The 26,819-nt window shown below is 41.6% G+C and overlaps 1 protein-coding gene and 1 long non-coding RNA gene across 2 annotated transcripts in view; one reads left to right on the top strand and one right to left on the bottom strand.

Annotated features, from left to right (window-relative positions):
* Nucleotides 1-26,819, top strand: part of Borcs5 (BLOC-1 related complex subunit 5) — a 68,657-nt gene that overhangs the window by 24,436 nt on the left and 17,402 nt on the right. Inside the window, exon 3 of the mRNA XM_021641328.2 lies at nt 19,208-19,365. Coding sequence (XP_021497003.1) covers nt 19,208-19,365 — 158 coding nt within the window. The remainder of the gene's footprint in view (nt 1-19,207; nt 19,366-26,819) is intronic.
* On the bottom strand, nt 7,075-9,436 carry LOC132654107 (uncharacterized). Its single transcript, XR_009591790.1, has 2 exons — nt 9,309-9,436; nt 7,075-7,287 (listed from the first exon to the last, which is right to left on the bottom strand). It is a non-coding gene; the product is annotated as an uncharacterized LOC132654107 (long non-coding RNA).

A 26,819-nucleotide genomic window follows, 5' to 3' on the forward strand; every position in this document is an offset into this window, starting at 1 on the left:
CTTTTAGCATGCCTTGACATTAAGCCACACCTGCCCATCATCTGTTTTTCCAGATCGTTTTTGGATCATTGGTGTAAGATATTCATTCAGCTCCATTGTGCATTTGTGTTTTTACATTGTTGAAGATTTTTACTTGTTTTTAAAATTTTTTATATTAATTACAGTTTATTCACTTTGTTTCCCAGCTGTAGTCCCCTTCCTCATTCCCTCCCAATCTCACCCTCCTTCCCTCATCTCTTCCTATGCTTACTTGTTTTTTAAATATAATTTTTATAACTGTCATCCTTAGTAAGATTATTCAAATGACCTTAAATGCTTACCAGGACAGAGCCAGATGTGAGGTCTGTAGGAGATCATATAATATCATCGTTGGCAGAACAAGAACTCTGCCTGGTAAGAATCTTTTTTAAAAATTACCTGGGTTTACCTTAGGATTTTTTTTTGGGGGGGGGCATTGCTACATTATGTGCAACAAGTGAGAGGCAGTGTTGGTTATCTGTTGAAACTGTTTTCCTTTAGTTCCGAGACAGAGGCTGAAAGGCTGGCTTCAAATGCACCATGTAGCTGAGGATGTCCTCTGGCATCCTCCTCTCCTGCCTTTACCTTTCAGTGCGGGAACTATAGGCGTGTGAGCCGCTATGCCCCACTATGCTCTGGGTTGCTGGGATCTAACCCAGGTCCTTGTACATGAGCAAGCATTCAACCAATTGAATATATCATCAGCTCCTGTGCTCTTTTTTTGTTTTGTTTTGAGAACAGCTTCACGTAGTCTAGGCTAGCCTCAAATTCACTAGGTAGATGAGACTGGCCTTCAACTACTGCGATGATTTGTCACTATGTCTTATAAAATTTAAGATTAAGATTATTTGTTTTCTGCAGAGTTTGGGATAAACCCAGGGCCTTGTGCAAGGTAGAGCTAAGCAAGCGCCCTACCTCTGAGCTCTATCCCTGGTTCGAATGAGAGTCCATTTACTATTTTACTGTGCTTGTCTGTATAGCATCAATGCAGGGTTTATTATGATAGCCTATTCCTTGCCGTTGTGTATATTTTTTATTAGTACAATGCTTACTTAAAACACAGAGGTCTTCTTTCCCTGGGACTTTAAACCACTGTGTGTACCATACCACTTAAACACAGTAACAGTAACCAGAGAGATAGACACCACACAGTTGAAAAGAGTAAAACTTTGCCTTTAAAACCTGCCCCAAACCTCAAATAGGAAGGATAATAGTGTCAAGGCTGCCAGGAATTTAGACCGTATGACATCAACAAAAAGAAATGGTTAGCCATGGATAGTTAATATCCAACACAAAAGCAATGTATCTGTAAACAAAGTAAATCTAATAATGACATCCATTGTTGTTTTTGGATGTGGTCATTGAGCAGTGGTAGATAAGCCTATCAATAAAACCACCTGGCCACACTACATCTCATAATTATACAATAAGGGGAAACAGGACAGAGGATCAATAATTAATGAAAGGAAACCAGATGCACAAGGAGGGCACACAAAGAACACGTAAAAGCCATGTGAGACTTCTCTGAGTACCAGGGAGGGCTAATATTAACACTGGCCACATAGGAGTTATCCCTCTGCAGTGCCTCCCGGCAGTGTCTAGAAGAGACTGTAACAGTCTCCAGCAGCACCACACAGGAAGGGCATTATATGGAAGTGGGAAAAAAGTTCCCCGATGCAAGCAGAGCTCTGGTTAGTAGTGGTTGAACTCAGTCCTCCTCCAGCTTGCAGTAAGTTCTGGCAAGGTGCTATATTTCTGAGGCTTATTTATTTTGGCCTTGGTTATCCCTATTTTGATTTTTGGTAACACTCAACTGAGTCTCAGCCATTTCAGCTTAGGGATAAAACATAGGTTGTTGAGGCAAAATATTGTGATTTCAGTTAAAAACTATTTAGAAAGATAACTATCTCTGGCCAAAGTACTCTAGGTTCATATATGCATATACACACATACTTATACACATATATATCTGGTATGTGTTAGTGCACTCGTGTATTTGTGGGTATGCTCACCCATGGGACTTTGTATGGAGAACAGAGGTTACCTTTGGGATGTCTTTCCTCAATCACTTTTTCACCTTATTTTTTATTCTTATTTGTGTGTGTGTGTGTGTGTGTGTGTGTGTGTGTGTGAGAGAGAGAGAGAGAGAGAGAGAGAGGTCAGAGGAAGAAATCTGGTATCCCAATCTATTAATGCCTTTATTATCACCTAAAACAGGGTCTCTCGCTGAACCTGGAGCTAGTGATTCTCTTGTCTGTGTCCCCCATAATGCTAGTTTATAGGCGCAGGCACACTCATGCCCAGCTCTGTTTTGTTTTATTTTTTTGACATGAGTTCCAAACTCAAGGTTCTCAGGCTTGAATAGCAAGTGTTCTTACTCACTAAGCCATATCCAAGCCCTCTACCTTACTTATTTATTTTATTTGAGATCAGGCCTCTTACCAAACCTAAAGCTTGCCATTTTGGCTAGCCTGGTAGGGTAGCAAGCTCCTGGAAGGCTCCTGTGCTGCAGTTACAGGTTTGTGCTGTATAAGCAAACGTTTTGTTTTGTTTTTTTTTTTTTAATGTGCATTTTGGTCCTCATATGTACATGGAAAGTATTTTACCCACTGAGCCATTTTCCTACTCTCACAAATAAATATATTTTGATATGTATTTATAGGTTTTCCTTTGGTACAAGTGAACTCAGCCCAGGGCTTTCCACATGGTAAGCACACACCACTGGGCTTCACCACCTCTAATCAGTTGGCTTTGTTGCTATTTTGCTAGTTGGTTGAGTGGCTGATGTTTTTTAAATTGTCTTTGTGTAACTCAGGCTGGACTTGAACTCATTATGTAGCCCATTAGCCTCAAACTTGCAGTTATTTTGCTTCAACCTCCCAAATACTGAGATTAAAGTCATGTAACGCCATACCTGGTCTGCAATTTTGCACATCTTTGCTGGAATCTTCATTAAGCTTAGCTCTAGCAATGTAAACCCTTGGAGTATCTGGTTGCTGCTATACTTAAGGAGCAAGCTCCTTAAGTAGATATGAAAATCCCAAGTGTTCATCTTTCTTTTCCCCCCATTCTTGCATCTGTCTTGAGCTCCAGAGTCAAAGCTAGCACCCACCTCTTGTCTTTGTCTTACAAGCCTTTACTTCCAAGCCTTGCACAGGACTAGAGATGTCTTTTTACCATTCCTTTAAGGTGGTAAACACATGATGGCTATTGTGTTTCCTGGTTGGTGTGCCTGTAACAAGATAGTTAATCTCTGTTCTTCTAGAACTTTTTTTTCTTGACTTTTTGAAACAGGGTCTCACTTTGGCTGTCCTAGAACTCACTATGTGGACCAGGCTGGCCTCGAACTCACAGAGGTCCACCTGCCTTTGTCTCCCAAGTGCTAGTATCAAAGATGTGGGCCACTACTCTCAGTGCTAGAACTTATATTTTAATGGCTTAGCCCACTAGAATGGAAGTTTTTTAACCTGCTTTCTCATTAACTCTTTATATCTTCTCCAGATTGCTAATGACATATTCAAGTAAATCACAAAAGAGAAAAGGAGGAGATATTTGAGATGGCTGCTGTGGCTGTGCAAGGACCATGTGAAAGGTCTAATTTGCAAGTGTGTGTCATAGTGTGGAGGGAAGAAAATGTAACAAGGGCGAGAGGAGAACAATGCTACAAGTGAGTAGAATCTGAAGGCTCTGCTGAGGTGATGGGAATGAGGAAGACCAGGAAAGGAGAATATATGGTCAGAGTGAAAGCAGTGATGAGGGAGGGGCCCAGTCAGTTTGTTGGGTTTCCTGAGGTCATAATACGGTGTGACAGAGACTAGCTGTGTAGCGCCTCTTTTGCTTCCATGTTTTATGTCACATAGAAAGGTACTTAACTAGATACGAAAGGGCAAGGCAGTGAAACCCCAGAGAGAACTCTGGGACTATACTGAGCTGGTTGAGGATGTCTACCCCCTCATTTCCCCTGTATTGTCCCTTCGTGGTTTCCCACCTCTACTCACCTCTCCTGTCCAGGGTCCTGAAAGAATTTGTGAATGAAATTATTAAACTATAGTCTTTAATGAATTGTGGAGAACAAAAGGGATGCCCAAAGCTCAGACAAAGGAAAGAGAGGAAGTTAAAGAAGGGAGATGACTCTAAAGGGACCTCACTGCAACCCTCATATATCAACTCCAACTCTTTCTACCTTCAGAGCTTGCTCATTATCCAGGACAGTGTCTCCAGTTACTTTTGTCTTTTGCAAATTAACAAATTTCAGTGTGATTCCATAAAAAATGAAAAAGTGTAAGAGGGCCTGACCTTGACTTCTGCCTTGTTCAACATCATGCTAGTTGACTTACTACCCCCTAAAGAACCCTAGATGTCCTATGCACTCACTGAAGACTTGTTGACTAACTTTTAGTAAAAAGGTGGAGACATATAAATCACATTTATACACTGGATGTGGGTGCCTGCTATTATGATTTTATTTATTGCAACAGAAAACATGACATTGGCATATTCAAAGCTGTGAGAATATTTTTTTTTTGGGGGGGACCAGAGATCATGAGGACCAAAGGTCAGATCCCAGTACCCATATCAGATGATACTGGATAGATTATTTAACATGGGTGAATGACAGAAATAAGGATCAAAATGATCTCTGTAGATTCAAAAGATGGACCAAAACCATAATGGCATTAAAATCAATATGCCATTATACATTTAAATTAAAATAATTAGTTGTATATGATGTGGTAAAAATAACAATGACAGTTTTTACTGCTCTCAACTTTAGAAAGTGGCATTCATAGGCACAGTACTTGGCTCGTGACTGCTGGAGGCTCTTCAAGCTAAAGAAAGGGATTTGGAGGCCATGCCTGGAAATTACAATTGCTGCAACATGAAACATGACACCAGCACATTCAAAACTGGGATTTGGGGGGGGGTGCTGGAGAGATGGCTCAGAGGTTAAAAGCACTTACTGTTTTATCATGAGGACCAGAAATAAGATTCTAGTACCCATATCAGGCAACTTACTATAACTCCAACTTCAAGGGATCCAGTGTATCTCTAGCCTCCACTGGCATTAGCACATATTCTCACACAGACATACACATATAGATAGAAACACATCTTTTTAAAAAAATCTAAAATTTTGGGTGATTAGTGTGGCAGTGGTCTGAGATAGTCAGGTAGTCACTGTCGTTTTCTGGTGATAGACTGATGGACATCCTGGCTGACTTAGGGACAATAGAAGGCGCAAATCTGAGATACCTCATAGAAGAGATGGAAGACTAGGTAGATGGAGGGTGAGAACTAAAAGCAAGAGCAATGTGCCTGGTTGAGGCAGAATTTAGAGAAGACATTGATTTGTTAAATTGGCTCCTCTGAACACAGCTAGTAGAGTAATTTCAGTGCTGTAGGCTGAATGGCATGTCTTAGCATTTTGGAGTGCTTCTCTGGTCACGAGTGAACTCTTGGTAAAGCAGGAGTATTTTTGGGAAGGGAGGGCAGCGGGCGTCTCCCAGACCTACGGTTTTCTGAGTTGATCTTCCCTTGGTGGCGGTGCCCCAGTCACGGCAAACACTGCGCTGACGCGCTTAGCACACAGTAATGTTGCAGGCAAGGCTCTTGGGGAAAAGTGGGGGATTATGAAATCTTTGTACTATTATTTTATTGTTCAAGCCAGGGAACAATCCATCTGTGGCTCTGCATCTTTAACCCCAGGGTGAATACTGAGAGGAACTTATGGCACTCTTGTTGGAAATTGCTACTCTCGTTTAGAAGCCATTAACAGTTGTGTTGATAAAATAATGTTTTAAATGGAGCATATGAAACCCATGCTTAGCAGCTCTACCTTCCAGAACACTCGCTTATAAAGTACTCATCGGAGCCTGTGGGTGGGATGAAGTCACTTGAGCAATTTTCTGTAATTATAACCTTCCGAGCCGCTTCCTTTGTCTTTTCCAGGTTAACTTAAAGCAAACTCAGCAGCTTCAGCAGTGCAGCAACCTATGATTTTCCTTTTCTCTATAAACGTGTGCGTGTGTGAGAGAAAGAGAGAGAGAGAGAGAGAGAGAGAGAGAGAGAGAGAGAGAGAGAGAGCGTGTGTGTGTGTGTTGCCAGGTATGGAACCCATAACCTGCTGCATGCCAGGCAAGTGCTGTACTGCTAAGCTATACCACATCCTGGGAGTTTGTTTGTCATAGTTACGGAGGAAGATAGATTTTCTATTCTTGTTCCTTCTTTAGTTTACTTCAATTTGTATTTCTGAGAATTTTGGAACCCACGAACAGTGAGCTATCTGCCTAAAGATTACTGGGCTCAGAGTGGCACCTCTCTAATCATTTCTAGGTAGGATTCTGATCTAAATTAACTAGCCCCGAGAAGCCCAGAAAGAAATGTTAGTGTCATGCCTGTCACAGCTCTGTGGGTTGGGGTCCATGTGTATATCTTAGAATGTGACAGAATCAGCCAACACTGGAGGCAACTTCTGCTTTCTGATTCTGAGACCCAGGAAAGATGCCTTTTTGGTTGTGCGTTCTGATTTGGGAGGACCTACACTGCAGGGTATTTGAGTCCTAGGATACTTCGCAAGGGAGGCTCTGAACCTGACATAGTTTGCTAGTTCCATGACCTCTGGCCACATTTAAACACCAGAGCCATATCTCTTAATAATCTCTTTGAATTTTAGATTACTTCATGTGTAGAATAAAATTGCTGGCTTTCAAAAGCATTTAAATGGCGCCTTGCCAGAGTACATAGCAGAAAGTAGTGTTGCACATGGTTGTTATTTTTACTTTTTTATTCCTCCTGTAACTTAACAAAAATAATCTAGAATAGTCTGGGGCCTTCTTCTTCTTCTTCTTCTCCTTCTCCTTCTTCTCCTTCTTCTCCTCCTTCTCCTTCTCCTTCTCCTTCTCCTTCTCCTTCTCCTCCTCCTCCTCCTCCTCCTCCTCCTCCTCCTCCTCCTCCTCCTTCTTCTTCTCCTTCTTCTCCTTCTTCTCCTCCTTCTCCTTCTCCCTCTCCCTCTCCCCCTCCTCCTCCTCCTCCTCCTCCTCCTCCTCCTCCTCCTCCTTCTTCTTCTTCTTCTTCTTCTTCTTCATCTATTAGCTCTTCCTTACAGTACTCAAATAGAAATATCTTTTCCGGGGTTAAAAATGATCAAGTCATCTTGTTATATTACCCTTTTCTAGTAACTCAGAGGCAATGTTTTGTCTTGCTGAGGCTGCTTGGAAAGTTCTTTGTATACATGTATGGGCCTTGGGTCATAGAAATGTTTCAGAAGATCTGTGAATACATCAAGAACACGGGAAGGGCAAACAGACGGAAGTTAATAATCTTTGTTGCTTCAGAACTGAGCAAACTTTTGGGAGAGTGAGGTTCACACTGGACATCACTGAATAAGAATGAGTTGATGTCACAGTTGGCCAGAAACAACTTTTTTTTTTTTCATACAAATAGTACAAATGATGGGGAGGAAGAGTGAAAGCAAAGGGAAAAGAATTCTAGGGGAAAATAAGCTGTAGAAGGGACGTGACAATGACTTGCATGTTGTGAGCAGAATTACTACGGTATAAAAGCCTTGCTTTTCTTATCAGGAGGAATCTGCCTTAGAACAGGAGCTGGGGAAGGGGGAGATTTACTGGCTCCTCCCCTGGCTCAGAGGGCCCCTGTGTGCTGATCCCTGAGGAGGGTTGTGTAATTGTCTTGACTCATTGTCAAGGAGGAATGGCCCCTGTTGCTCTTTTGGCTCAAAATAGTCCTACAATAATGATAAGTGAAGAAGTTTTTAAGACATGGTAACATGGAACTCGGAACAGTCATTTTAGCAGATATTTTCAAACACTGGAGGAAGTGCCACAGCCTCTGTCTCCAGCCCCCTCAATTCTAGGTGAATTTATTAGAAATTTGGGCAGCCAGATTCGGTGACTAATTGTCCATATTTCTAAAAATTCAGCAGAGTCAAGATTGGCCAAATACAGGCCGAAGCTACCGGGAGTTATCTGACAAAGTGAATGTGTATGGCCCAGAGTCTTAGAGGAGGGGTGGAGAGCACACCACTAGCATCTTATGTGAACTAATCCTAATTGTATGTGCCCTGGGCTGTGTTTTGAAGCTGGTAAGCTCCTCTGCTCACTAAACCTTAGTAGTGTCCCTAGTTCTGTGACAGTTAGGAGAGGCCCCTCCCCCGCCATTCTTTGGAATTTTCTCTAGGGGCAGGGAAGGCTGAAAACAGATATCATTCCAAGCAGTACAGTTTTCTTTGTCATTTATTTATATAAAGATCTTGGGAAGTCTTAGGGAACTGTGCACTTGCAATGTAGCATAGCTTTCATTTGGAATGGATTTTATTTCTGAAAACTGGATAAAATGGTTTGGAAAAAAGGATTGCAGGAAAGACATTGTCAGGAAAGAGAAAAAGGCACAGGTAGAGATGAAGTTGGAGGAAACCAGATATCCAGGACCAGGGGAAGAGGCGGCCATGATGAAGCAACTGGGACTGGTGTGCAGAGGAGACAGAGGCAGTGAAAGATGGGAACAAAGACACTAGTGACTTCCTGGGACACTGTCAAGCTGAGGATAGTGGCACTTCTGAAACTATTTGGAATACCTAGAGCTCCTTAGTAAAAAAGACTCTCTGAGCTAATACTATTTACAGATCTTCTCATGCATGCTGGAATACAGTAGTTAATGTCCCTTTGCAGGTTTCAGCTTATAAGCATAACCTTTCAAAAACTTGGTGTCTTGCTAGGTGGTAAGCCACCATCTAGTATACTGTGCCTTTCTCTTTTGTTGTGGCTTCTAGGTCTCAGCAGCCATTTACCTCCAGATGTCACCACGTCTGACTCAGAGAGTCATAGTTTTCCACTGATCTGGACTTTCTGAAAGTAATGCAATACATTATTGGAAAAACTACACACAAACACTAGCCAAACATTAGCTTCAAATTTGCCAGATGAAATGCTATTAAATAAGATGCACAAATAAAGGAAAATTTTATGAAATATGAGCAAGTCTCCCTAATCTTTGTTATCAGCTACAACTTATAGCCTTGGTTTTGCACCAAGGCCTAATTGAGCTCAAGAACATTTCTTGGACTGCTTTCCCAGCGGTCATTCAGTTCTGCAGGCTGACCTTCAGTTGCATGCCTAGCACTGGATTTTAAGGCTTTGGCCAGTTGTCACTCTCGTAGCCTTTCTTCAAGTGAAAGTCTTGTTTGTGTCACAGGCTGTTTCTCTGAGCACCCAGTGTGTCACCATCTTTTTAATTGTCTAAGCTTGCTAGCTCTTACCACAAGTAGAAATTACCTGGTCAGCCACGTGACTAAAGAGAGTTCATAGTAGGGTAAGGTGTACCAAACCCTCTTGGGGAGTAGCACCATGGCTCGCATCAGCTTTGCAGACAGCTCCTCCATCGCAGAGTTTAAGAATTCCTGCTGTGGAGAGAGATTGCCTATCCTCAGTAGAGCTTGCCTCAAAACAGATCACTAATGCCTATCATATTTAGAACTTCTCTTTAATTTATGTATCTTAGGGTATAGAAGTGACAGATTAATTCATCTTTTTCAGATCTTAATAATTTTGCCATATTTGTTTTAGATCTTTTGTCCCTTCAAGGAAAAGAAAAAACAAACTTAAATCTCCCATCCCATGGGTAATTGCTAATTTTTATCGTCAGCTTGATTAGATTAAGAGACTCTTAGAGGCTAAATGGTACGTACCTGTAATTCCAATCTTAGGAGGTAGAGACAGGATCAGGAGTTCAAGGCTAGCCTCAGCAATATATCAAGTTTGAGGCCAGACTGTGGTGCATGAGGTACTGTCTCAAAAACAAGCAGCAAAAGTAAAGAATGAATTAATGTCTAGGGCGTTAGTGACAACTTTCAGTTGTGTCTGTGCATGTGTCCAGAGAGGATTAGCTGAGGGGCAGGGGGAAAGACCTGCCCTGAAGGTGGACAACACCACCCCATGTGCTTGGCGTGGACTGAATGAAAACATGGGAAAGGGGAAAGCCAGCAGAGTGCCAACATTCATCTCTTTGCTTCCTGTTCTGTAGAGATGTGAGAAATAGCTGCTACATGCTCCCACCCTCCTCAGATCTCCAGGTGCTCTGCCTTCCCTACCATGACTGCATCTCCTCAAACTGTGATCCAAAAATAAGTCTCTACGACCTTAGCTTTCTTTTTGATAGGTATTTGGTCATAGCATCAAATAACTAATGTGCCATCCTTTTTAGCATTCTCTGATATTCTGTCCTTCTCTCTAAAGAACACAGTACAGGAAATCATCTGACTTTTTTTTTATGGCTGCTTTTTCCTGGATATCTACACAATATATGTATTTCACTTGTGTATGAATAGTATCCTCTGTGCATGCTTCATATACTTCTGGAACTTTTTCCTGCTTATATTTTTGAGATTTACCCATGATGATGTATGCCTTATTTATCTATTGCTATGGGGTAAGCCACTGAATGACTATTTCAGTTTATTTAGCCACTGTCCAAGTAATGATTGCGTTTCCCCTGTTGCTCACTAGGGAAAATTCTGCAGTATACATACTTTTCCACACCTTTTCACATGCACAGAAGTTTTCCCTAGGGCATCTAACTGGTGACAAGTTGCTGTCCCGTAGTGTGCACGTTTTTGCCTTGCCAGACTTAATTTACCCTTCAAAGTAGTTATGCTGATTTATATCTTGGCTTCCTATGTTGAGTTCCTGTTGTTCCACATGCTCAATAAAAGCCAATATTGTCCAGCTGTTTTATGCTTACCAATTAACTTAAAGGTAGCAGTGTGCCTAGCAACCATTGCAAGCACAGGCTTAGATATAAGCCTGGCTTTTTAATTTCAGCCTTCCTTCTTTTAAAGGATTTATTTCACTGCCTGTGTCACAAACCCAACATAACTATAACATAGCTTTCTGTGCTCATATTTTGATAACAAATGATTATGCAGATTTCAAAGAAATGGGAGAAGTTACAAAAAGGAAAATTAGGACATTCGACCATATAGGTATAACCATTAACATCTTGTTATGTGATTCCTTTTCCTTGTGTGGACAGACACTAGGATGTGCATTTGCTTACAGTTAGAATTGTACTGAATGTGTATTTCATGTCACAGTCTTAATTAAAATTACATTCTGGTATTCGCCATATCATTTGGATACCATTTTAATCCCTTCCTTTGGGCAAATATGTTAGTTTAATCATTCTCTTGTTTGAGGACATTCAAATAACACTGGAGTTTTAAAAAGTCTGGTCGTGAAAATCCTCATCTAAGTTTTTTTCCCCCCCTCTGGGTTAGCTCTGTAGGAGAGGTCAGAGAAGGTTTATGGGTTTTGAGCCAATAGGATTGTGAGCAGAGCATCCAGGAAGGAAAACACAGATGAAAGGAAAATAACATGCTTCAGAATTAGGACATCCATTCACCTTCTCTCTTATTTGAGTTGAGTGGTAAATCTGTCTCCCACCTCAATTTGGAGATCCTTTGGTTATTAGGGGCATTATTAGTCAAAACTCCTCTTCCATGAGCACCAGAAAGTTATCTGTATTCTGCAGCATATAAGACTCTTAGGATCTCAGAACTGGAAGGGGCTCCGTCCTTCTGTCCTTCCTTTCTTCTTGCCTCTGTCTCTCTCTCCTTCTCTTCTTTCCTTCCTTCTTCCCTCCCTCCCTCTCTCTTCCTTTTTTTTTCCAAAAATGATTTATTTTTTTTATCTTATTTATATACAGGTATGTATGTTTTTCAGTGAGTGAATGCCATTCGTATGCAGATGCAGTAGCTTACAGCTGGAGTTAGAGGAGATTGTGAGCCACCCAGTGTAGGTGCTGGGAACTGCACTCAGGTCCCCGGAAGAGCAGTAAGCACTCTTAACCACTGAGCTTTTTCATGGAGCCCTTTCCTTTTTTCATTGCTCTGACAAAAGCAACTGAAAGAAGGGTTGGTTTACTTTCCTTTGGCTCACGGTTTGAGGATACAGCTCATCGTAGCGGGGAAGGCAAGGCAGCAGCTGGCCTTGCATCTAGCCAGGAAGCACAGTGACACATGCTTGTTTTCAGCTTACTTACTCTTTTTTATTCAGTCCTGAAATGTTGGTGCCTGGATTTAAGGTAGGTCTTCCCACCTCAATCATAAGCCAATTTAGAAACTTCCTTATTCCCAGAGGTTTGATTCCTGTGTGGTTCTAAAAACCTGTCAAATTAACAGTATTAACCATCACATATTTTTGTTTTGGAATTTCTTTTTGAAATAGGCTGATGGTCTTGTGTGGCCACAGAACTCATGATAATACAAGGAAGCTGTTTCCTTATTGGACAGCTTTAATTAATTGAATCTGTTCCTTCAGATGAACCTAAATCTGATTTTATGTAATCCTCCCTTAGTCTTAATTTATAATGAAAGGCAGCCTAGGGCTTCGGGTATAGCCTAGTGGGAACTCACATGTTTATGCACAAGGCTTTGGGTTCAGTGCACATCCTCCCTCAAGATTCCTGAAAATAATTTTGGAGATATTTCGACTTTATGTAATTTGTATTTGTTTCTGCTGTTATTAGCATGAAAACATACATGTATTTGACTTGATTTTAAATTAATAAAGATTTTAGAATTGTTTATTATTTTCTGTATTACCACATGCTTGCATGAGTATCTGAGCGTGTGCCCATGTGTGGGTCTACATGAGTGTGTGCCCATATGTGTGTCTGAGCATGTGCTCACGTGTGTCTGTAGTCAGAAGAGGGCACATCCCCTAGAACTGGAGCTTCAGATGCTTGTGAGCTGCTGGGCCCAAGTCCTCTGGAAGAACCACCATGTTCTTAACAGCTGGACCAACTCTCTAGGTTGCTTTTATTAAATTTTAATTTTCTTCCTATGTATTTTTTTATCTCGTCTAGAAAGAAAGTATATACACAGACATTGGTAAGATAGGAAAACTTTCTATGTATTTTTATTCTCAATGGATAGACAAGTCTGAGGGCACAACTCATTTCAGTGTGTTTTTAGAAGTCATATATAAAAAGTGGTTTGAGTGCATGCAGTTTTCCTTTTCCATTAACAATAGCAACTACTTTTTCCCTTTCTTTCTATCTCTTTCTTTCTTTCTTTCTTTCTTTCTTTCTTTCTTTCTTTCTTTCTCTCTCTCTCTCTCTCTCTCCCTCCCTTCCTCCCTTCCTCTCTCCCTCCCTTCTTTCCTTCCTCCCTTCCTTCCTCCTTCCTTCCTTCCTTCCTTCCTTCCTTCCTTTCTTCCTCTTTCTTCTTCGGTTTAAACATGTTACATACACGATCTCATTTAAATGCCTTTATAAATATCTGGGTCAGCATTTCCTCATTGGCTAATATGGGTTGCGGAGACTGAAAGAGTATTCAGAGCTGAAATTTAAACACAGGTTTAGTCAGTTTGCAAGCCTATTTCCCTAGCCTTAATTGCATTTATTTCAACATGAATCACACATGTTCCTGTTCAAAATACCTGTGTGATTTAGATCACTTTGTCCTACTGGCAGGGTGAGTGTGATTTCTGGAGGTATGGTTTCTGCTCACCACTCTCACCTGCACTCTTTGCTTTGGGGGCACCAGAGTATAGCCTCCTATGGTGGCCCAGCTCTCCCTGACTTCTCTGCGGTGCCTTTCTTCTTCTGAAGAACTGCAGCAGAGAATGAAAGGGCAACCGATAATCATGCCATGTTTCATGTGAATTTTATTGACCCACATTTTCTACAAAGAAGCATGTTTTCACAGCTGTGTGCCTTAGGGATAGTGGAAAGGGCAAGTTTGAATCTTTTTTACTGGAGGATCTTCTACAACAAGGATACTGACTCATGTGTTCAGGGATTTAGAATGTGGAAACCCATTCTTTCAGCTTCATGGTGGGAATCTGTGTGTTTATGGTTTCCTAGAGATTCAGATATATTATCACAGTGAACTTGGGGCAGTGGTCAGAGAACTAACTAATGGACCTGCTGATTTTGTCATTTATTGTTGTAGATCAGTCAGGCTCTGACCAGATGATGACGGGATATATTGTGTGTGTTTTCATGTAGTTGCTAGGGGAAGGAGCAAAGTTTACTACCTGGTCTTTTTATCTTTAGTGTCGCTTTATCTTATAGTTCCAATAACTGCCTTTCTGCATTTTCAAAGGCTGCAGTCAAACAATTTATAGATAAAGCCTCACTTAGAACTTGCACATATCTTCAAATAAGGATGACGTAAGTTTACTTCAGAGGCAGGAATGAGTTTATTTCTTTGCAGTAATAGGAGTAAAAAATGTGTCATGCACTGGCTGTGATGGGGACACACAGCATTCAGAAAGCTGAGGCAGGAGAATTGAAGCAGGTCCAAAGGATTGCCTAGGCTACATAATGAGTTCCAGGTCAGCCTAGGCTAGGCTATAGAGTGAGACACTGTCTACATTTCTCTGTGTGTCTCTCTCTGTCTTTGTCTCTCTCTCTCACATACACATGCATTAAAATATAGCTACTGAAAAATAAGAACCCCAAAGGAGAAAGATTGACAAGCAGCCTGAAATATAATAAAAATATTATGACCCTAAGAAAAAACAGACCAGAAATAAAACAATAACATTTTTTAGCCCTTCTACCCAGCATGGTACTGGAGTTCCAACTGGAACAGTTAAGCACGAAGAGAAAGAAAAGGTGTTCAAACTGGCAGGGAGAAATAAAGTGGCTTCTGATCACAGGGATGGTTTTAGGGCAGAAAGCCCTAAACGCTGTTCAAAATACTGCTAGGATTAATAAACAAAATGTAGTAAATTAAGAGCACACAAAGTCAACTCAAAAATCAGTTGCATTTTCATGAACTAAGAGTGAGAAATCCATAAAGCACAGAAATCAAGAAAGCAGATTCTCTGACAGCCACATCAAAAGCATATAGTACGTAGGGGTTAACTACAGAAGGAGCAGAAGACTTGCATAATGGACATTATACGACACTGATGAAAGAGAGGGGGGGAAAGAGAGAACTGACTCCTGAAGGTGTCCTCAGGTCTCAGAACATTACTCAGACTTAATAATGAGTCTTCAACACATTTCATTAGTTTAAATAAGCCAGGCAGAAAAAGACAAATACTATCCAATTCCACTCACATGAAGCGTGAAGAATAGTGAAATTCTGAGAGATAAGAAAGAGATTAATGTTTGTCACAGCTGTGGGTAGAAGGACTTTGGAGGTTACTGTTTAATGGCTTCAGAGTTCAGTCTGAGATTATGAGAAGCAAAGGTCGACAGTTGTGATGCCACATAACACTGTGATAAAGCCACTGAGCACAGCCTCAGGGAAGGGTTGAGAGACACCTCAGGTTATATGTAGATAACACTAAAATCAAAAAAGGACAAAAATCTTGTGTCCCTGTGTTGTTGTTTTCACTTGACCATTCAGTTGCCCCTGCTTTCTTTTCATTTCTGCCCTTTTTTGTGCTTTTTTTTTTTTTTTTTTCTTAACAGGATCTCCTGCAGCCCTAGCTGATCTTGACCTTGCTATGTAGCCAAGGCTGGCCTCGACCTCCTGATTCTCTTTCCTCCATCTCCCAAGTGCAGGGATTACAGTCATGCACATCACTATGACCCACTATACAGTGACCTACAAAGTAAAAGACATTTCCTGATAGGCCCCAGGATGCCACCTTTGTAGGCCACGTGTCTTGGTCTTAAGGCTAGGGAGATGGGCCCTTGTAGATTCTTCAGCTGTAATCCACACCAGTGGGGTTTCATTTTAGATGGCTGAAGCTCTTTTAGCTGATGTGGGTTCATGGCTGACTGTTACATAGCACACCCAGCCACTGGAGGCACAGGTCAGATTCTGTGGGTTACTTGGTGATACCTTCCTTGCTGGTTTGCACAGCTGGCATTGCAGTTGTGGTGGGTCCCCTTCATTTTCTTAGGGCTATGTTGGGCTGGCATGGCACAGTGAGCCTATTATAGGGCAGTGATCCATCACTTTCCAACCATCCAGATCTAGGCTCTACTACATACTTTACAAGCTGGGCCACCTGCCAGGTCCCACCGGCCCCACCACTTTGATTTCTTAGAAAGGGAGGAGTAGGACCGACAGGCTGGCCAAGTGGGGCAAGGCACTTTAAACTTGTGCACACACATGCCCTCACACACAGCAAAGAAATGTAAGAAAGCATGTTTGGTTAGAAAGACAAGAGTTGACTCCTGGATAAAGTGCTTGCTGCAAAGCATGAGGACCTGGGTTGGACTCTTAAAACTTACAGAAAAAGCCAAGCATGGGATTGGCGAGGTGATCCAGCAGGTAAAGGTGCTTGATACAGTTTGTGGTCTGATCTCCAGAGCTATTGCCAGTTGATGGCTGCTGGTGAGGGAGAGTCCGTTTTCATTCGGGGTGTGATTCCTGGTAGGCTGATCAGGTTCCAGTGTCTAATCCCATACCCAAATGTACAAATAAATGGATTCAATGGTTTAGTTAAAAAAAAAAAAAAGGACAGAAGTTAGGAGGACACACACACACACACACACACACACACACGCTGCACACCTGTAATTCTAGCGCTGGGAGGTGGAAATAAGGATCTGTGGAAGTTCAAATGGCAATTTGGGGAGGATATTAGCATTTAGTTCACAAGAGGGGTTTCCCCACCCCCTTTATGTATGCTGCTTAATTATATCTTTCCAGTGACTTTTGCCAAGGTTACAGAGTCTACTTTCTGGATTCTATCATGTGAAAAACCCATGTCCAACATTATACTATTAATTCCTAATTCAACAGCTAAGCATTTGGGGTTGAGAAATTCAGTTTGGCAAAGAGCTAATTTAATAACCACATGGCTCTGCACTGTGCTTTATGTTTTTAACTCTTATGATGTTGAACAAAAGAACTCAGAAAAATGGTCACCATATTTCTAACCCTGATGATTTTTCCACTCAGCACTTTACATGAAGAGGTGGAAATCATTGGCAATTTGTTGGCTGTTAACATCTGTCTGGATCCTCACCCAGTCCCTGGACCCCACTCCTCATTTTTGTATGAAAAGAGTGGTTTCAACATGATCTTAGGATATATTTCCAGTGTTTGCTAACCTACCACTTTATAAACAGAATCCGTTAGGTCAGTTTTTAGCTCAGTAAACATCTACTTTGTGTGAATATCTGTTACAAGCTAAAGACAACTAGAAAACTAAAGGTAGTGACCCTGTTTTTAGCTAACTTAGAAACTTGATTTATTTAGCATGAAAAATCAACCATAAGTATGTGGACAGGTTTTTGTTTGTTTGTTTGTTTGTTTTTGTTTTTTGTTTTGTTTTGTTTTGGTTTGGTTTTTTTTCAAGATGAGGTTTTTCTGTGGAGCCCTGGTTGTTCTGGAACTCACTCTGTAGTCCATACTGGCCTCAAACTCAGAGATCCACCTGCCTCTACTTTTCAAGTTTTGGGACTAAAGGCGTGTGTCAGCACTGCCCAGCTAAAGTTTGCTTTTTTTTTTTTTTTTTTTAATGACTCAGAAGAAGAAACAATCATGTAGTGAGGTCTGGAGATCATAAACTGTGACTCGTGGAACCTAGATGTGTTTGGGTATTTGTTTGCTTCCTGGTTTCCTACAGTTTGAAAATTGTACAATAAAAGGTAAAAAAAGGAAAGTCCTTCTTACGAATAAATTATTAAAACATAAATTCTAGCCTGGCGTATAATCTTTATTTGTTTGAAACCATCTGTGTATCCCAGGCTGACCTTAGATTCACTAGGTAGTTGAGGGTGACCTTGAGCTTCTGGTCCTCAGGCTTCCACCTCCCTAGTGCTGAGTCCCATAAAGATACGAGCACTGTGTAGCATGCTTGAGGAGTCTCAGGCAAAGCCCATCTGGATGACCCACTGCTGGATTTTTGTTGACTTCCCATGTATGAGAACAGCAAGGAGCTCATGGCAGAAGGGAACAGGGTGAGTTTTGGCATGAGAGGCTCAGCACATGCCCACTGTCATATATTGTGATACTGCTTGTGCACTAGTCCAAGAACAGCATGATATGATGAGTGACTCTCAGAGTGTGCCAGCTTGGCGGGGGGGGGGGGGGGGCAGTTGTCACAGGATCCCAAAGACCCTACAAAGGAGTCTTTGTGGTCAAACTATTTTTGTGTTGATACTTAGACATCATTTGCAAACCACTGTCAATCTTAGAAGTACATAGTGGAATTTCCCAGAGATCTTGTAAGGAGAAATGGCAACTTATATGCAGAGGAGATAAGAGGTGCCATTGTTTTCTATTAAGCAAAACACTAAAAAGACTTGTGAAAATATAAGCCATTATCTCCTTCTGACTTTTTTTGTTTTGGAAATAGAAATATTTTTTTCAAACTAGGTTATATGTTAATCTGTAAAATGTTATTGTTTTGAAATTTTTTGAGATGCATGCAATTATTTAACACTAAAGAATTTTATCAGTCTTAATTTTAATAGGTTAATAACAATTGATATGATGCCAGGAGGAGCTTGCTTGATACACAGTCACAGAACTGTTGTCTTGGCAACCAGAAGTCCATGGGCTTACGTTTTAGTCAGGGCTTTGCCTTCTGACCATAGGCAAGTGTAGTAGCTTCTGTAATTAAATGATTTCTTATTATGTAGATGGTGGTCATTTTACCCTCACCTGTGCCCCTGTAGGAAAGTGTGGTGATTCAATATACAAATGTTGAGAACATAGTCCCCTGTACTTACGGAAGCTCCGTAGATAAACAAGCCAATTTTAGGAAAAAATGAAGTGTTGCAGGCTACTTAGCTTGCAGTATGTCTTTTGTTTTATTTTTGGTATAAAATTCCTATAATTTCCTTACATATCTTTCTCAGTTTCTCAGATAGCCGTATTGGTAAGCAACTGCACATTTCATTCCTTTCAGTCAAAAGGGGGTATGTCATCCTAATACTTTGAAGTAGTGTGATAAGGCCAGGGGCACTGTCTGAGGGAAGCCACTAGCTCCCTCCCTTCCTGATGTTCAGAAGGATTCTTAGCCTCTCTGTGTTCCGGCTCCTTGTGTGTAAAATAGGCTTAGAAGGTAGTGCGCAGGAAGCACCTGGCAAAAGCGGGTGACGGGAGGCTGGGACTTCATTAAAGGTAGTTGCAATAGAGCAGAAGATGAAAAATTAAATGTCTCTTTCCCTGCCTCCACGAACTTCAGCTAGGTTAGTCACAAGTTTATCAGCAGTATTTCTCATTTCACTTTTTCTGTTTCTCTCTTTGAAGGGCTCTTGAGTGGACAGACATCCCCAACAAATGCCAAACTGGAGAAGCTAGACTCTCAGCAGGTGCTGCAGCTCTGCCTCCGGTACCAGGGCCACCTGCACCAGTGCGCAGAGGCAGTTGCTTTTGATCAGAATGCTCTAGTCAAGCGAATCAAAGAGGTAACATCCCTGTGGGGGGAGACCATCCCAGACTCCCAGCAGTGGTAAGACATGCTGCTAAGAATGAGTCTTAGCTGTGAACAGCCTGGAGTTTGGCTCCTACTTCACAGCTGACTTGGTCAGGCTTGTTTAGTTTCCTTGCAGTGAGAAATGGACCTAATAGTAGTAGCAAGTGTGCGGAGACTGCTCTGTGGCTGCTAGCCAGATTAGTTTTAGAAAATCTAGCCATCATAGATTTGCTCTCGATATATCTGTATTTAGCTTTTCTTGTATATAATTTCTATACTTTTCGTAGTAATTATTTACTTTGAATGTAGGAGCCTTGACATTCCTTTCTCTTCCTTTTCACTATGCTAGTACATGAAGAGCTCAGTGGTTCTTATTTGCTGTATGTAAGTGATTATGCCTATTTAACCCTAAAGGCTTTTGTGAATACACACCAAGTGTCATTCATGTGAAATGGCCTATAAATGAAGAACATGGCAGAGGCTTGGGGCTGCTGATTAATTGGGAAGCTGCCTGGTTAGCAAGCATGGGTCACTGGATTCCATCCCCAGCACCATGTAAACTGGACATGATTGGTATATACCTGAGTATATCCCAATACTGAGGAGAGTAAGACACGATCAGAAGTTTGAGGTCATTCATTCCCAGCTCCATAGCAAGTTGGAAGCTAGCCTTGATACATGAAACCCTATCAATAAATAATAAATTTAAAAACATGGTATAGATATATAGTTCCCAGTAACTATAGTAGGTTCTTGACTTAAGCACTGAAATGATTTATTGGCCAGGCGATTACATGGCACAGTTTTGGGAGCTCCAAGGAACAGGCTGATATGCATTCTAAAATTTTCTATCAAGGAAGAACTCATCTTTCTGTTGTGAGGTAATATCATACAAAGGGAAGTTTGAGAGCTTTATCTAGGAGAAACTGCATAGGAGGATGGCACCCCTGCATTGTTCAACAACTGGCCTTGGGTCATCAACTCTGGTAAGAGAAGATAAACGTGAATAAAACAGGTGATGGGTTGCCCATCACTGCACATTGCTTTCCAATTAGTAATAAAGATAGTCTGTTCTTGGAAATTTTGAAGTAGTCATCCGCTATAGCAGCAGGTTTAAATTGGCCAATACTTCTACCAGTTAGCATTATTTTTCATAAAGATATGAATATATGCATTTTCTTTCATACATAAAAAAGTTGGTTAGTTTGACTTACATCTCAGTGGCAAAATACCTGACATAAATTTATTTTAGTTTCAGTACATAGCCACTTGGCTCCATTATATCTAGGTGATGTGAGGCACAGCAGTATAGCAGGAAGTGTGTGGTGGAGCAGAGGTGCTCAGCTTGGGGCAGCTGAGAGACAGCTATCAAGGGGCCAAGAAAAAAAAAACATCCTTCAAAGGCATGCCCCCAGTGGCCTACATTTGACAGCCAGGCTCCAATCTTCCTGTACATGCTGTCAAGGTATCACTCTATTAAGGAGTTAATCCACTGATTATGTCAGAGCCCTCATGATCCAGTCACCTTCCAGTGAGTGGATCCATACACTGGAGACCAAGTCTTCAAAACCGGAACATTTTGAGGAGGACTGCATATCCAAATCGTTGCAAGTGCTATTATCTGAAACTATTCAATATGACGTTTCTCACTGCTTGGCATTGATGTAGCCTTAAATATATATATATTAATACAAGGCCCCATGTAGTCCAGGTTTATATATAGCTGAGGATAACCTTAAACTTACAGTTCTCTCGCTTCCACTTTCTAAGTGCTGAGATTACAGGTGTGTACCACCACTCCCAGTGCTAAGAATGGAACCCAGGGCCTTCGGCATGCTAGGCAAGTGCTCTACCAATTTAACTATATTTCCAGCTCTGACCTTTCAAATAATATATACTTGTTCAATTATATCATGCTATGTAGAGCTCTTATCCCCAAACTGGAGTATGCATAAGTGTCACTTCAATTTCTTCATTTGAATGATGTATTCTGTTCTCCCCTCCCCAACTAGGGTGTGACCCATGAATCATTGTTTTGATATGCTTGCCAAATGATACCTAATGCTTCCCTTCATTAACTGGGATGTGGGAACCACTGGTAGAAAGGATTACTTTCCCAAACACGTCCCAAAAAACCCATCTCATGTAGGTTGTAGTTCTTGCATATTCATCACCACACCTTGCAAAGTCACATCATAGGCATATAAAGTTCTAAGATGTCTCACAGTAAAGAAAACCAGTATATTCCAAACTAATTTCACCTTGGAACACTTGTCTTAACTAACATCTGTCAGCATTCCATAAAAGTAAAAGATTATTATTAGCATATATTCACCATACAAAATAATGTTTCATTATGACATTTTCATAAATGTGTATCATATAATTTGATCATATTCACCTCTCTGCTTTTCCCTTTCATGCTGACCCTCATCACCCCAATGTTTCCTTCCATTTTCTTGTCTTAATACATTTTCAATAGTATTTTTATTTATTCTTTAATTTCAGAGATATATACAATGCATTTTGGATCATACCCATCCCATTTTCCCCTAACTCCTCTCAATGCCCTCAGCACATACACCCCTTCTGACTTCATGCCTTCTTTTTCTTTTTATGACCCATAGAGTCCCAGTTAATGCTGTCCGTGTGTGCATGGCTGTGGGACATCTGCTGGAGCATAAGCCACCAAGAACCACTGTCTCCTCAGATAGAGATGGGCTTTCTGGGATTCTCTCCCCATTCATGCTGGAATCTTGACTGGCTTGTCTTGTTTAGGTAACCATAGCTGATATGAGTTCATGAATGCCCTGTTTTACAGCAGTCCTATCCAACCTCTGGCTCTTACCTCTTTTTCCTCTACCTCTTTTTTTGTTGTTCTTTGAGCCTTGGGGGTTCAATATCCATTTAGAGCCAAGAACTCCACAGTCACTTCCTCTCTGCTGTGACTGACCTAGAAGATTCTTCCCTGCTAGGTGGCTTTCAAAGTGCCAGAAGGTGCTGTATAGGCTGCTGGGGGTTGGGTTAGGATTAGCTACCACGTCTTAGCAAGCCGGGAATCCCATGAGCTACAGTACCAACTAGCCAGCCAAAACAGACCTATTGGTACAATAGTGACCTGAATGTTATAGGGATAACAAACCATTTTATGATTGAAAAGTGCTCATGCCCAATCTCTCTCTAAGCTAGTTAGAAAAAAAAATCTTTTAATGGCATTGGCCAGATGGAAGAGGAATCTGGGTAATGATATTTATGATATTTATGAAACCACCCTACATGATTTTCATATGGAGTCAGGATTGCGAGCTCGTGTTTTGGAGCAGTCACATTAAACTGAGTTTAAAATTCTGTTTGAGAAACTTTGAGATGCACTTTGAGTAGTCAGGATATATTGAGCATCTCCAGTATAAATTCATGATCAGAAATGCTCCAAAATTTGAAAGATTTCTACAGGTGGAAAGTTTTGTATTTGAATTAATGTGATGGTCACATTCAATACATGGGCTCAGTGGGGATGTAGCTCAAAGGAAGGGTGTTTGCCTAGCATGGTCAAGGCTCTGAGTTCTATCCCCAGCACTATAAACAAGCAAACACCACACAGGCATGCTAAAACCACCATACGTAGCTGGGCAGTGGTATGCACACCTTTAACCAAAGCACTAAGGAGGCAGAGGCAGGTGGATCTCCTAGTTTGAGGCCAGCCTGGTCTATAGAGTGAGTTCCAGGACAGCCAGGGCAACACAGAGAAACCCTGCCTCAGAAAACCAAACAACAACAAACCCTATACAGAATTATCTTCAGGCTGTGTGTGTAAGGCACATATGAAGTATAAATAAATTTCATTTTTAGAATTAGGCTTTTTCCACAGAATATCTCATTATGTATATGTAGCTGTTCTCAAATCAAACAACAATAAAACCTGAAAGACTTCTGGTTCCAAGCATTTCAGAGGTAGGATAGTCAGTCTGTAGTCTCTCAGGATTATTTCAAAACAAGAAGCAGTTCTGAGAGCAGGACCTTCACAGCTCGTAGGGCAGAGGGACTGACAGTTTCAGGGTTTCCACCAGTGGCGTCACGTGTCCTTTGTTTCCTTGGGTGAGTAGCAGCAAACTCCTGAAACATGAATCCATCTCTGCTCATTGCAAACCCAAGGGTTGGGATTAGTCACCTCCAGATGCATATGGCAGAACACATAGTTTTGAACAAGCACAGGCTCTCTGCTGTTACTTCAGAGATTAGGTGACTGATTGGCCTGCTCTTTGATCATCGTCCCCTGATGGGGGAGCAACCTTACCAGGCCACAGAGGAAGACAGTGCAGCTACTCCTGATGAGACCTGATAGACTAGGATCAGAAGGAAGGAAAGGAAGACCTCCACTCTCAGTGGATTTTGGGAAGGGCATGTGTGGAGAAGAGGGAGGGAGGAAGCCACGAGGGGATACAAAGTGAATAAAATGTGATTAATAAAAATTAAAAGAAAAAAAAGGAAGGCGAAGCAGTGACATAATGCTGTACGTGTTGAAAAGTAGAGACTTAGTAATCACCAAGAATATGCATCAGAGGGTTAAGCAGATGTCCATAAAGCTCCAGCTCCTGTGGTCACTTTTTTCACATCAAAAGGAAACCTAGCTATAGCCATTTTTGATTCACAATAAGCAATGTCAAATTAGAGAAGCATTTGATATGAAATTTGAGTTGTGCTCTTGAATGATATGTTTATGTTTACAAATATGTAGATGTCAGAGGGGAGAATAAGAATGGAGATGGCTGCCTTCCCAGCCTTAGTAGACTTTAGCCACTAGTTTGCTTATTGGCTGTAAAGTGACCCCTTACCATCCTTCAGTCAGGATTGCTGAGCAACTATGGTGTACTCACTTAGTGGGAGGTCCTCTGGGGATTATAGGGAAATGTGACCTAGTCCCTGTTCTCTGAGAGGTTAGTCTAGCTGGGGAAACAAGCAAACAAAAAACACAGAACAAAAATACAAACCTACATGTATCAATGAAGCATTCTCAGTAGAGTGCTGTCAATGGAGAGTGTTTGGTTGTAATGTATAATGGAATTTCTGCAACAGAGATCAGGATATCTTGGAGCAACTGGGGTTAAGTGAAATGTTAGAGAAAACAGGTCTTGGGATATGAGTATAGACAGGTAGGAGACAGCTCGACAGCACTGGAAGAAAATTAGCTTTGGGCTGTATCATGTTGGAACACTAGTCCCTGGCCTCTGTGTTTGTGAGCCATTTCCTAGAATGGTGCTGTGAACACTAGAGCCGCGTGGCAAGCGGCCAGTCCTCACACTGTCTCGAACTAGTTGTGTCGCCTCAGAATGGTTTACTCAACCCTTGTAAGCCTCAGTCTTGGTCTGTTCAGAGCTGTAAGAACAGCAGAGAGACTTGAGGAGGGTTAAAGTGAGTTACTCTAGGTGCCATGCCTAGAACTGGGCAGAACATGCCTTCTGTCCAGTCTGCACTACAGTGCAGTCATTGTCTTCAGGACAATGTGGCTGTAACAGAAGAGCTGACCTTCCCATGAATTGGCTCATGTGAAGTTTCTTGACTCTAGTAGCAGGCTAAGTACTGGCCCATTTGGAACCCTGCCCTCACCAACCCGTGTGATAAAGACCTGACTAGAGGCAAGGCAGACATTTTCTGTGAAATGTAGTTTCCCACAAATCCTGAGTGATTTCTTTCATGCCAAAAATATGTGGTTTTTGGAATTTTTGTAGTTAATTTATCTGTTTGGTCTGATTCTAGTAATGCTTGTGAATAGCAAACTGGTTCACTCCCTAGCAAGCTTGGGTCTTCTGGAGATATGGAACAGATGGTGGCAAAATAGTAGTCCCTGTCTCCTAAGCAGTGGACACATCACTTCTAATCACGTTTGGCAGCTTTCTTGGTATCGTCTTGTTTCTGTTAATGATTGACACTTTACGTTTTAGGCTACATCGATCACTGCCGTTCATGTTTACTGAAGGAGATTGCTTGACAGCTAGTGTGTTTTTCTTTGGGGACAGGGGTTGAACAAGACTATTCCTTTCATCTTTGGGTGTTCAGCTGGGCCTGCTTGCAGAAGACCACCACAGCTGTGCCTGTTGACTATATTTCCCTTCCCTCATAAAAGGAGAGGGCGGAGAGGGTCATGGGATCCTCACTTGAGTAGCCAGCCATTCCTCCCAACCAGGTGCATGCAATTCTGCATTAATTGCACATGGTCTTCTGGGTGGGACTAGAGGATAATGGGGGGTTGTGGATCATGCGGAGAAGGGTTCCAGCTGTGCAGTCATGGGAAAGCCATTGTCTGTGCTGGGGTGCAGGCCTTCCAGTCTGGCTGCTTTATGGTTGTCTATGGTCCCGCTTATAACTCCGCACCTATGCTCTGTATGTAAGTGTAATAAGTACATTCGTTCCCTGAAGTGAACTTTAGTGGAATCATATCCTGGTTTGTCCTTAGAACTTTAGGAGGGAGGGGGGAGATGCTGTTTACACATTTCTGTCTCGCTCAGGGAAGGCTTTTTAGCAACAGTGAGAAACTAGAGAGGAGACAAGTGGCAAAAGACATAGCTGAGACAATGGAGCTTTTTCTGTCACACTGATCTGGGTCATGGTTTGGTCACATCTCTACTTTAGATGCTGTCCCTGGACACATGTTCATAGCGTCTTACCCTGGATAATGCTATTAGGAGTATTTTGTTGCAGTTAATCTGCTATTATATCCTTGCTTAAAGACCTTAAGAGTAAACCCAGCTCTGATTCTAGTAATGCCTGTGTTTTTAATTCTTAGATGTTTTGGCATTGGTGTTAGCATAGGATGTTGAGAAGCATCAGGAGTTCTGGTGAAGAGTTGGAATCCCTGCTCTATCATCATATAGAATTGGAAACAGGCCCTAAAGAGTCTCTAATTTACTGCACAGATCAAGAAACTCCAGTCCTTAAAGTTTACTTGGGCTTGCCCAAGACTTTTCTATTCTTAGTGACTACGATGATGATAAAAGATGAATTGTGTATGTTTGTGTGCACATATGTTTGTATGCAGGTGCACATGTATGTGTGCATGTGTACGTGGGTGCAGAAGCCAAAAGTCTGCCTTAGGTGTCATTACTAGAGGCACCGTTTACCTTGTTTTTGAGACAGGGTCTGGAACTCCCAGATTAGGCTGGCCTGGTTGGCCAGCAAACCCCAGGGATCTCTCTAGTGCGTAATTATAAGGGTACAGCATATCACCACTGCCAGAGGGTTTTAAAATGTGGGTCTGAGGTCAAACTCAGAGCCTCACATTTCCACGACAAGCTCTTTACTGGCTGGTGGATATTTTCTGATTGCTACTATTCTTTTCCACACACTCTCTCTGCACCCAGGATGGGGGCGGGAGTATGGGAGCCCACAGGGGTTTCCTTCTATACTGTAGACCTGGGTGGAACCATTTGCCAAGTATGTGAGCTGACCACT

The sequence above is a fragment of the Meriones unguiculatus genome, chromosome 5 (assembly GCF_030254825.1).
Source record: "Meriones unguiculatus strain TT.TT164.6M chromosome 5, Bangor_MerUng_6.1, whole genome shotgun sequence".
Classification (NCBI taxonomy): Eukaryota; Metazoa; Chordata; class Mammalia; order Rodentia; family Muridae; genus Meriones; species Meriones unguiculatus.